The sequence below is a fragment of the Phalacrocorax aristotelis genome, chromosome 6, assembly GCF_949628215.1.
Source record: "Phalacrocorax aristotelis chromosome 6, bGulAri2.1, whole genome shotgun sequence".
Taxonomy (NCBI): Eukaryota; Metazoa; Chordata; class Aves; order Suliformes; family Phalacrocoracidae; genus Phalacrocorax; species Phalacrocorax aristotelis.
The window spans coordinates 23277518-23289696 of NC_134281.1; the positions used below are offsets into that span (position 1 = coordinate 23277518).

The following is a 12179-nucleotide window of genomic DNA, read 5'->3' on the forward strand; positions in this document are numbered from 1 at the left end:
TGGTGTTTAAGGAAATTGTGGCTTTCTAAGTTCCTCTTCTTTCCAACTATTTACCAATTTTATTTTCTGCTTTGTGCCCACTTGCTCTTTGGATATACTGTCAATAAATGCCTGGGTTAAGTGTGGGCAGTGGGTGAACAGTGATACATTTTCAGCAGTAACCTACATATGCAATATACAAGATTATATAAAGTATTGTATGTTTAGAGGATGATGGATTTTTTTCTTTTTTAATATCAGGCCTTTCTTAATGGGAAGTAGCATACGGCTTCACTAACTCTTTGCTCTGCAAATGCCTCTGAGCACAAGCCCTGGAGCATTCAAAGCTGAGTTCAGAGCTTGTTTCAGGCAAGATGGATGCATTTGTTAAGTCATTACCAGTGGAAGATCTCGTGCCGTGATTGTTTGACAGGATTATGCAGTAGAGGAGAAAAACTTGCATGTGGATTTATAAAATAAGGATCAAAGCGCTTTACTTTTCCGTAACTTAAGCAGGTCATAAGAGCTTTTAGCCTAGACATAAAAGAGGTGTCTGGTGGTCATGCACTTGAAAGCAAGCAAGTAACCCCTAGCTCTTATTTTTATCAGTAAGAAAGAAAGGAAGGTTGTCAGACCTGCTTTCACAACGGTGATTGCAGTAGGACATAAAAAGGAATTGGATTAGTTCCTTTTGAAATTTTACAAAATGATACCAACAAGACAGTCCTTTTTTATAGCAGTGGATGAAGAAGAACAGGGAACACTTAGGGCAGCCAGTACCTGATCCCAAGTCAGCACAGGTGTAGCTGGGCTTGGCTTAGGATGCCCAGCTGAGGATACCCCAGGGATGCAGTACCTGAGGACAGGAGGAGTTGTGGCTCTCCCTCAGCCACAGTGGGGGACTGCGGTCATGTCCAGCATCTCCCAGTGGCTTCAGCTCTCGCCAGAGATGAGGCCAGTGCCATGCTCATATGATCAAACAATATAGCATGGCTAGAGGTGTTTTCTGGGCAACTGTTGTAGGTACAGAGTTCTGTCCACTGAGAACTGGATCATTACAGTAATTTTTAGGAAAATACAACATTGCCAGATTGCCTTCCAGTCACGGGCCTTGGTCAATACCTGCCGAAACACTGTCTTCTGTATGCTGCCTTTTTTATTTTCTTGAATTAGAGCTTGTGCACTATTTTAATTTCTTGCTGTGCTGAGCTACTGTTAATAAGGAAGAAGTGTCAGTCCTTTCCCTAAAAAGCTGGCTTGTCGCAGCACTGCTGTTGCTGTCACAGGGAGCTCTTGGTACCCAGAGCTGAGGCATCAGTGTAAGCTCTTTCTGTGATGATGTGTTTGCAATAATCTATTAATCTGCTCTAATAATGTACTCTACTTTCACTGCATTTTCCTGATAAGTGAAATTATATTTGAATAAAACCTAGTACTTACAAATTCCTGGTTTCAGCTTGAAGAATGTTTTAATAGCTGGTCTCAGATCTGCTGAAAAGCAGATTTTATGGTAGTAATGCTAACAAAGCTTCAACACCAACAACAGGCAGCTGTACCAAGGAATTCAGGGGTTGTATATTTGGGTGTCAGATCAGTAAATAGTAAATCAGTAAATAGTAAATCAGTGCCATCTGAATCTATTTTTGTCAGCAAAATTGACTTCAATATTTTATGCTTATTTAAAAAGAAAAACATCTGTATAGCTGTGAAAGTTTTGAGAGCAGGTCTCAGCTAATCTTCCCAAGCAGTCTGTACAGATCAGATTTCTAAGTCTTTATTCAAAAGGTCACATCCTAATTTAATACCATTAGTATAAACCCAGGATAATTTAGTTGATGTGGACAGAGGTACTTGTCATTTCAGTTTTTGTTCTTGATATAAATCTGGCCAAGAGTAGGTTGCATTTGTGAAGCTGATGCCATGTTCTTGAACACATCACAGGAAGGTGAAGACTGATTTTTCACATTTAGATGAATCCTTTCTACATGATGCTGGTCACCTCTTGCTCCAGCAAGATGCTGGTAGTTTCAGCTAGTCCACTTTAAAATGGGATTATGGAAAGAATGCTTGTCATGTTTTCTTTACCATATTTTTTTAATGGATTAGTGGTCAAATTTCTACATTTGATGTATTTTCTGCTTCTCAGAACTGCTGGAAGCATATATATTCATGTGTTCATATGCAGCAATTTCGAACAGCAGTCCTTTTAAACTCTTCTGGTTTTTTGCCTTCTTATGACACACTAGTAGAGCTGGCGTGAGGATTTCATGTCACTGTAGGCTTGTCACAAGTCCAAAACAAACCTAAATCAAAAAATCCGGTGTCTACTATGTGGAAGTGGATATATGGGTTTATTTCCACAGTGCCTACAGGAACAAATCAAGAATGTTAAGTTAAAAGACAAACAAACATACTAATCACTTCTTTCTCTGTTTTCCCACTGGATCATATTTTAATGGCATCTTCTAAATCGGAGCCTTTTGAAGAAATGTTAATATTTTATATAAGGAGGAATAATAAATAGTGGTAAAATGCAGCTTGAATGATTAAATTTCCTGAAGGAATGGTGCTTGTACCATTCCCCCCTCAGAGGACACACTTCTAATGCACTGTAACTTAGGTGTATTTTACCAAATAGCATCGTGTTGTATGCTGGGTCACTTGTATTTCTGTTTGGATAAATACTTTTGAAATGGTTTTTATCTTTCATATTTACTCTTTCAGTTTGGGTGTCCATAGTACAGTAGTAATTAATTAAAGGTAGGATTAGTGAAATTCCAGCTGTCTTACCAGTCAGCTAGTTTGACGTGATTATTATGGCTGGATATATTGTAATAACTTGTGAGTGAATGGCTCACCCATCTTCTACCCCCTCCCTTTCCTCAGGAACTTGGATGAGTAATATGCTTCTATAAATAGCACAAATTTTCTTCAGGGTTAATAGAACGAAATAAATACTGACTTTTTCCTCTCCCCCCTCAGGTTGCCCTTGTTCTCCTTTCCAAATCAAATGTCACATTGACTCAAATCCGGCGTTGGAAGCATGTGGGGAACTGCAGCACATGAGCCCAATGCAATGTATCCATCAAACTGGAAGGAAGCCCAAAACCAAAACTCCACTGGCCAAAATGCATCCTCTGCAGAAACCCCAAGGCAAGTGGCTTTGTCCTTATAGCAGTTGTACAAGCTTCTATTGCACATGAAGTGTTAATATTTTTAAATTAATTGTTTTAATTTTAGGTCACAGCAAAAGACTTATTTTTATGTTCTAAGGTTCAGGTACAGCTGTTAGGATTATATTATCTTAACTTTTTCCAACATTGGATAACTTCTTAGGGAAGCCTTCAAGAAGAAATTGATTCAGGAATAAAAGATACTTAACCTGTCAATTTATATTTCCTGTACTGTCGTTATATCTCATGCAGCTGTGAAGTGTAAGTTTAATTTAGCAATATTGTTTTCTTTTTTTTTTTTTTTTTTTTTTTTGTAAAAAGTGTTTAGGTAAGAATAGCTTATTGTTTAAACCTAGTATGTTTTCCATTTATTGTAAGAACTATGCATAGCAACAGGAAATGCCTAAATGAAACAAATGTATTTTAAAAATGAGAAAAAGGAGCCAAACTAGTCAAACGCAAGGGTAGCATGTGGGCTGTGGTAATTCTGCAGACCTGCCATATTCATAGTCAAATAGGTGTAATCCCAAAGTATGGTAGAAGAGAAGCCAGGTAGAAGAGAAGCCAGGAAGAAGCATGTTCCAGCTGGTCTCCAGGCAGGTCTTTTGGTCTCCCTAGGCTTTTCTTCCTTAAAACTTCTGAAAGCTAAAAAGAGACTGCAGTAAATTCCTTGAAAGAGGATAAATTTTTTCTCATGTTTTGCCATCAGTGAGATGACATGTGGTCTCTCTTTGTAATGTCAATTTGCCAAGTGCCTCCACTGCCACCACCCCCTGCTTTGCAGAAGTGGTTAAAATATTGTATATAATGGGTATATAATGGCCTTAAGGTAATTGCAGATGCAGAGGCGTTTGGAACAAAGGAATTTGAGCCCAAAGAAGATACTAAGTTCATAAACCAAAATTCTTTTAAGGAACATGTCCATGTGATAGATGGTCATTGTCATGCAAGAAAAAGAGAAAAGATATTTTGGTCACTATTAGGGTGTGTTGTACAAACTGACCCTCTGCACCACCACCCCCTCACTATTCAATTGCCTACACAAAAGTGATTTTCTGATACGCATTTAGCCTTAAACAACTGCAAAGAAAGCATTGTATTTTCTGACTCTGGAATTAGACCTTAAATGTTAAATTAGTATACTAGTTCATACCTGAAATATCTCACAAGGTCTGTGTATTTATGGAGCTTTTACCCTGAGGTCTTGGTTGTCCAGGTTTAATTAGTGGGTGTTCCATGAATGTTGTTAATACTAACGATAGAAAAGAATAGCAGAAGTGTCTGTTCAGTAAGAAGTTGAATTAATTCAACTGCTGTATATCCTTTGCTGTTGTACTGATTGCACTGATTTCCAATTACTGAGGACAGCCTGGTTTTTATGCGTAAGTATTTCAGAAAAGTTGGAGTGAGCCTACTTAGCTTGATTCAAATCATGCTTAAAAGTTACCCAAGTAGATTAGTATAATCTATTTCTATCACTGAGATAGGTAGTACTTCATCTTTCTGCTGCTCATACACATCCAAGCTCTCTCTTCCACTACAGCCATAAGCTTAGAACCAAAGAAGTCAGTGTATCTTACTGGCTGGTTAATGCTCTGAAAAGGATGGAAATTTGTTAATGAGGTGAAATAAACACCCAAAGGTAAAATGTTTACTTGACTAGTTACTTTTTTTTTGACAGAACTCAGTTTGTTGGGCTTCTTGATGTCACTGTAAAAGCAGTCCAAGAAGAAATGGGAGTCCCAATGAAAATTCCCATGACAGACTGTTGTGTAGTACCCAATACTAGAAAATCAGACCACATAATATCTCAGACTTAGCCACGTTAGCCAAAGCTACAAATCAGCATTACAAGTTTTGGTCATGGATGTGCCAGTCATCTTCCTGAAAGACACTTCGTTGTCATAAATTTTAAATAATGATTTTATTATTTCACTTATTTATAATAAAACTGCTTTTAAAAAGTATCTGCAGTTAGCTTACATATGACAGTAGAGAACAATATGTACAATACTTTGGAAGGCGGGGAAGATGGTACAATCTTTTTCTCTTCACTTTTGTTGACTTTGTAAATTTGAAATGGCTTTTATCCTTTGTATAGTTCATTGGCCTCAGGTTACTGTATGGGTTGTATACCCAGCAAAGAAAGGAAAACACTTCATGCCTCTCCAGGAAAACGAAATTGTCAAAATAAATAAAAAAACACCCCACAACCTGTTGTTATTAAATTGACTGTATTGAAGTTGATATTTTTCCTGTAAACCATCCTTGCTTCCTCTTGATGGCCATGTCCAAAAAAAGTAGTTGTGACATTGCAGTGCATTTCCTTGCAGCATCTTTCCTCAGTGTTTTGTTGGTATTTTTATGCAAGAACCTTTATTCCCAGGGCTTTCTCCCTAGAGCTACCTGGATGCATCATTAAAGCCTGTTTCTTGTTGATCTGTTGGGTGGGATGTGCTGGCATCACCACCTGAGACTCCAGGAGCAGCTTTCTACCCCGACCCAAGGCTGTGCTGTTATCATTTATCCTTTTTTTGACTGTATTCACTTCCCAGGGGATAACCCTTCATAATCTGCTTCATCATCTGTATTTTTTTAGGTCCCTTCTTGTCAAGGGACCTTAACGAAAGTCAGTAAATCTGCAAGTGTGACTCACACCACTTAAATTTCTCTTTATTAGGTCCTCCCAGCTTTCCCAGTGAGTCATGACAGACTCAGCACCACTGGGATGATTAATGGGAATGCCTCCATCAAGTCGCTAATAAATGTGTAGGCTGTTTGCATATTACTCTAGAGGAGGCACTTGAGAGAGAGAAAATTGATGGACTGAAAGGGACTGAAATAATGCAAAGGCTGAGATGCAGTGAGGGAAGGGTCCTTATTCCCTGCTGTTTCACAGACCCAGGGCCAAGCTTGGGCTATAACTTCTCCCACATACTTAACCTTGCCTTTCCTTTTTCTAATTCTGTACCGCCGCTTCTTGTTATTTCACTTGTTCCTTCTGCAGCAAAGATTTTTGTATCTTGGTTTCTGCCTCCTGCAAATAGCCATGGACTGCTATGTAAAACCTTCAGGAGGTGGAGGACTTGGGAAAAACCAATTCCAGCACATGGCTTCACACACCACCTGAAACATGCTCCATAATACTAGTAGCTCTTCTGTGCAGCTGGCTTGCTTTCTTTTCTCCGCCAGTTTACCTGTCTGTGCGCAGGACGGGCACTGGAAGCTGCATCCAAGGTCCTGCTGCTTTGTGGCTGGGACCTGGAGTCAGAAAATAGCAGCATTGGTTCCTGCATGGCTGGGACTCATGGAAGGTGGCTTCAGAGCATGAGCAGGAGTTTTTCTTGGGCTCGTACTTTGGGTTCTGGATCCCTTCCTAAAAGCAGCACCTACTTTTTTCCAGGGCTGACTTCATTTAGTACTTATGATGATGGCACACATACTGGTGAGCTCATCTAGTGTTGTTTGTTCTTAGTGTGCAGATCTTTCCTTCACTCTTTCATAGAAGTCTGGAATGGTTTTGAGTTTAAAAGTCTGTGTTGTGATATGTAACACTGCTTCCTTGTAAATTCTGAACATCAGGGGATTTGTGTCAGCTCTGGAGTTGGACATGGCTCTGAGCAACCTGCTCTAGTTGAAGATGTCCCTGTTCATTGCAGGAGGTTGGACTAGATTACCTTTAAAGGTCCCTTCTGACTCCCATTCTATGATTCTGTGATCTTGTGTGGTTTAAATCTTGCTTCATAAGTAGTGCTTGATAAGGTCAGAGGCTTTGCCTCCATGCTGATGCCTCCATTTCTCAAAATTATTTCAGTAAATAGAAATTCAGAACTAAAGTGTTTTCCTCCTTTTTTTTTGTCCAGTGCAGAGTGTCTTGTCTCAGGTGATTCAGGTAGAGTCCACTGACAGGCAAGACAGCAGTGACACCCACTGCTTTTAGTGTAAACACTTTGGCAGCGAACTTCAGCTTCTGAGTGTTGTGGACTGCTCTGAAACTGACAGGCCTGATATAGGGGATGTGGGGTAGGTTCTTGCCTGTCTGCCTGCTGCATTACGCACCTTCTGTAAAGAGTCTAGAGCTTGCCTTTTCTGGCTAGATAAGCCAGATGGTTGCATGGATACTTTCTTCTTGTTGTTGTTGTGTTGTGTTGTTTTGGTTTGGTTTTACAAGGAGAAACATGGCCGGGTACTCACTGATCATGCAGTGTGCAATTGAAAACCTGGTGAACAAAACATAGAGCTCCACCATCTCATTTATATGCCAGGTTGTTTTCTTTTCCTGCTTACCTGTTATTCCCATGTAAGATAGGTTTTGTGGTGGTGTTTCCAAAATTGAACTATTACACCTTTGTTGTAAGACAGGAATTCCAGATGTTTTTGGAGACTGGGCAAATCAGTCCTTTTATAGGAAGTATCCCATTAAAGCTCAAATCCTTAGAAGATTTGCTTCTATTATTTGGTGCTGAAATAAATTCAGTAATGTAAGTAGATTAAAATCTGACATAGAACTCAAAAACTCTTCAACAGTCCTTCGTCACTGACCTCAGACAACAACTGTCCATAGCTGGAGCAGGGACGCTGATGCAGACCTTAAAATAGATGCAGAGCCTTCTGCAGGGTAGGGGCAACAGGAATTGGCTTTTTGGGTGCATATGCCTCCATTTAGCCTCCTAAAGAAAGTAACCCTGAAATTACATTTGGAACAGTTGCTAACTGAAGCTCCATTACAATATTAATCATATTATGCTGATGTGCCATACAGACCATTTAAAAATTGGAAATATTTGAAATAAATTGTTCTTGAAAATGTTGTTTAATAAAACATGTATTTAGAGTTTCCTCATTTAATGTGTTAACTCTTTGGATAGTCTAGACCAGAGGGGATACTTGGCAGCGCTGCTCCAACTAGTGTATGCTTTGGGAGTAATTGCGCAGTTGGTTTTCCTGCCTTCTAGTGTTAGGTCTGCCTGTGTGAGGTTGCTTTCACTGTATGAAACTGTAACAGCGTATGAACCCGTTGCCACGGGTTACTGCTTGCGTATTTCTAAAACCATTTACTCTCCCATCAATACAAGGTCTGAATAAATTTTTTAAAATTACATTACATTTAAATTACATTATATTTTTCTTAAAATACTGCCTAGTGAATTCTTAAGCAGAATGTGTACGTTCTTACAACATGTGTTTTATTTATATCATATATAACTCAATGTAGAACCAAAAGAGGAAGGAAATTTATGAAGACTACACCACAGAAGAGATGGGGGAGGGAGAATGAAAGGAAGAAAAGCTATTATGTTCTGCCTGTGGTGTTTTTGACCAAGCAAACACAAGGCACTGAAATCCACAGTGGAATTGTTTTTTGGTGGTTTGTTTTCGGCTGGGTTTTTTTTTGGTTGGCTGGTTGTTTTTGTTTTGTTTTGTTTTCTTTTTTTCTCCAGTGTAAGGTTCAACAGAGTGCCTGAGTTTTGAAAAGTCATGGGAGGGGAAACTTGTTAGTGTGACTGAGATGGTGAGCACATTTGCAAAAACGAAGTATGAGCTGTGCATCCTGTTTGGTAATAAGGAAGCGGTAAAGTTCTGCAAGCTGCTTGGTTCGTTAACACGTCTGATACAGCTGTAGAAATACAAAATAAAAGCCTGTCATTTTTCTTTAGCATACAGCAGTCTGCTTTGGTGTAAGAAATACTTTGGGCCTGCGCCTATGCAATTTTTAAAGGCTGGTGAAGGAATGCATACTCTTCATTCTGCATTGAGCACTTGGATTTTGTTCCCACTTTAGGATAAAGATGATGGAGATTTATCCTCCTGTTTTTTCCCCTCTCTTTTACTAGTACCTCCTAAGCCTGTCTATCTCAAACCTGGGCAGGAAAGAATTCCTCCTGCGCCTTCTCGGCCTCTGCCAGCTGATCCCAAGTCTTCAAGGAGCTTAGCGCCTGGAGAGGAAGAAATACCAATATCAGCGGGAGTCAACACACTCATTGAGAAATTTGAAAGCATTAGGTAAATATGGCTTTTCCAAATTTGCTCTAATGTCCCTGTTCTGCATTTTTAACTTAGAATAAACAATAGAAAACATTAATTATAGTTGTCACGTAGAAACTCCTCTTGGGATGATTTCTACTGGAAATGCAAAGTTGACTGACTACAAAATGTTTTATTAATATTTTTTTATAAAAGCATGTATTTCAATGACTTTTAGTTTGTAACATACAGTTGTTCTTAAGGAGCTTAAGACTTGCTGAGTTTGGTAAGCGTTCTACCAGAAACAAGTAGCCCAGAGTCTGCTTTCAGTAAGTTGACTTGATGTTGGGATTGGTTTTTGCATTATAGGTACTTCATTATTGTGATATAAAATAATTGAATTTTCTAATATTCAATAAATGTCAGACATACTGTTAGCTTGCTTCTTGGAGGCAGGGCAGAGTTAAATTGCAATGTACTGTGAAACAACGTCATGTAGAACAGCGTTTCCTCAGAAACTTTCATATATAAGAGACATTAAATAGGATAAAATATATGTATTTTGCTGTAAAACCAGCTCGTTTTACAAATGAAAATTCTCTCTCAAGAGCAAATCTGCCTGATGGAGCCAAGTGATTTTTTTCTTAAAGAGGGAGTTGGAGACAGAGATACTGTACTGTGCCTTGGAGTGTATTATCACCTGAGTGAATCTGGTAAGGTGTCTTTTGAAAAGAAGAGAAAAGAAAAAGTAGTGCCTTCTTGTGTTTCAAAAACATCCTGTCTCATGGCAGAAAATACCTTGCCGCAAAGGCTTTGTTCTGTTGAAGAACATGAGCTCCTGTATAAACGAACCACAACCAAATGCTTCTTTTAAAAGATGATTGGTCCGTCCCCAAACCTTCAAACCAGACTGTTCTTCAGGGCAACAAGGGGAGTATTAAAGGTCCAGGATTCTAGTGGTGCCATTTCAGTAAAACTTACGGCTAGGGATGGTGTGTTTTTATCAGAAATTGTTGGGTGTATATTATTAAAGTGATACACACACACTTGCCTCCTAGGATTGTTGCGGGGTGCAAGAAACACAACTTGAATCAAATTATAATCAGGCCCTCTCTCTTTTGGGGCACTTTTGAAAGCTCTTGAGTTTAATATGAATGACTGTGGTGCTTTCTGTTCACCCACAGGCAACCTGTACATATTCTTCAAAGAAACCAGCTAAATTTAACTCTTAAGATGGAACCTGGCCTGGACTCATCCAAACAGCCAAGCTCGTGTGACTGTGACATGGTAGCTTCCAGCAGCTCTTCCACAAATGAAAAAAGTGAACCAGATGAAAATGAGCCAGACATACTGTGCAGCGTGGATCTATCTAACACAGACATAATGAAAATTAAAGAGCTAAGCATAGGCAATAATAAAAGTCATGAAGGCTGTACTGCTGTAAATGTGAGCAAAGAGCCCTCTGGAGAGCTTAGCAATAAAGACTCAACTGCAGAACTGAACAGTAATGGTAAAATTCCCAACAGAGACAGTGGCATTGACAGTCCTTCTTGTAGCGTGGCAGGAGAAACTTTCCCTAGCGAAGAAGGTGCGGAGCAAAAGAAGTCCAGCGTGGCTGGGAACCCGGGGGAGATGGAACCTGACAAAAAGGGCACCAAACCTTCTTCTGTGGAGCAGAAGAGAGACTCCATGCAGGAGGAAGACAGTGACATTGATGAAGGAAGCAGCGAGGAACAAGAGGCAGCAGAAGTGCCGAAGTTAGAGTATTTGGATGTAAACAAGGTAAGGTAGTTTGTTACTATTAAGTGCTCTGAAACCAGTTCCTGCCTGTGGCCAGAGATCCCTTGCATCACTTTCATACGTTGTTTGGGATTTTTTTGTTTGTTTGTTTTATGTCAAGAGATCACAGCAGTCATTATCATTTCCTGCTTGATGCAGGTTATAACTTGTTCCTGACCTAGATAGTATCTTTTAGAAAGGTTCACAGTCTTCATTTAAAAGGTTTCATGTAAGAGAACCCATCACAGCCAGAGGTAAGTGGTTAAAAGTTAAATGTTTTTGTAGGTAAAGACTCACACCTTACGTTTCTTGTTTGGATTTGTTTAGATTCAGCTTCTAGTTGTTAGATCATGTTTTCAGTGGGGCTCCATGATATGCAGGGGGCTAATTGGATGGTGCATCTTGCAGGGTCCGGGCCTTGCATCCTAGAAGGGCATGCTTGATGGAAATCTCTTCTAACAGCAATTTCCCACCACCCTCCCGAGCCTATGCTTCTATTGGTGTGACTACTTTGAGTGCAAAGAAGTTGTTTTAAAGGGTAGTTTTATCAAATTGCTCTTCAGGAAACTGTAGCTACAAGAAATTTTCCTTGAATCCAGAGTAATGTAGTCAGGCTGTTGTGTATTTGCTGCAGCTGTGTAAGATTAATGATAGATTCCTTTGGTTATCTTGTTTACTAAGACAGTTATTTTTAGAAATAATGGTGATAGAATGGGTTAGATTTTTTCCAGAAAAAGAAAACAGAAGACACTTTGAGCAAAATGTGTGCAAAATATTCCACTTTTTGTTTGGAGAGGTTTTTCATTTGTGTTTGGAGGTAGTTCGGGGTTTTTCTTCCTCATCCATCGTGACAGTAAAGTTAATATTCTGGATTTTTTATTTTTTAAATAATATGATGAGCACGAGCAACTCATGAAATGTAGCTAGTGAACTGTAGTGTTCACACCTCTGTTTGTGCAAATCAGGTGGTTCTGTTGAAATCACCAGATATATTCTGATTTGTGTATGTCAAGAACTTGTCCCTTGGGAAATGTGGCAGGTAAAAGTCATTCAGTAGCTTCTGGGTCAAATTGGCCAGTGACTATTGACAGTGATGAAAATTGCATGCAGGTATGTGGTGTGAAAGTTCTGTCTCTCAGAGCTGACAAGTACAGTTTTGGAATATAGCTAATGCTCTGTGGTGTCCCCTTGTTTCCGAAGAGTAGAAGACAGCCTGATGAGGCAAGCATACCAACAGGAAGGTATGAAAAAGCCCAGACTTTCTCTCATGAGTGCATTGCTTTA

At 39.4% G+C, this 12179-nt stretch overlaps 1 protein-coding gene across 3 annotated transcripts in view; it reads left to right on the forward strand.

Annotated features, from left to right (window-relative positions):
• FGD3 (FYVE, RhoGEF and PH domain containing 3) overlaps window positions 1-12179 on the forward strand; it is a 118847-nt gene that overhangs the window by 56368 nt on the left and 50300 nt on the right. For all 3 annotated transcript variants that reach the window (XM_075096635.1, XM_075096636.1, XM_075096637.1), the window contains 3 exons: window positions 2962-3132; window positions 8987-9155; window positions 10301-10898. In XM_075096635.1, coding sequence (XP_074952736.1) covers window positions 2962-3132; window positions 8987-9155; window positions 10301-10898 — 938 coding nt within the window. The remainder of the gene's footprint in view (window positions 1-2961; window positions 3133-8986; window positions 9156-10300; window positions 10899-12179) is intronic.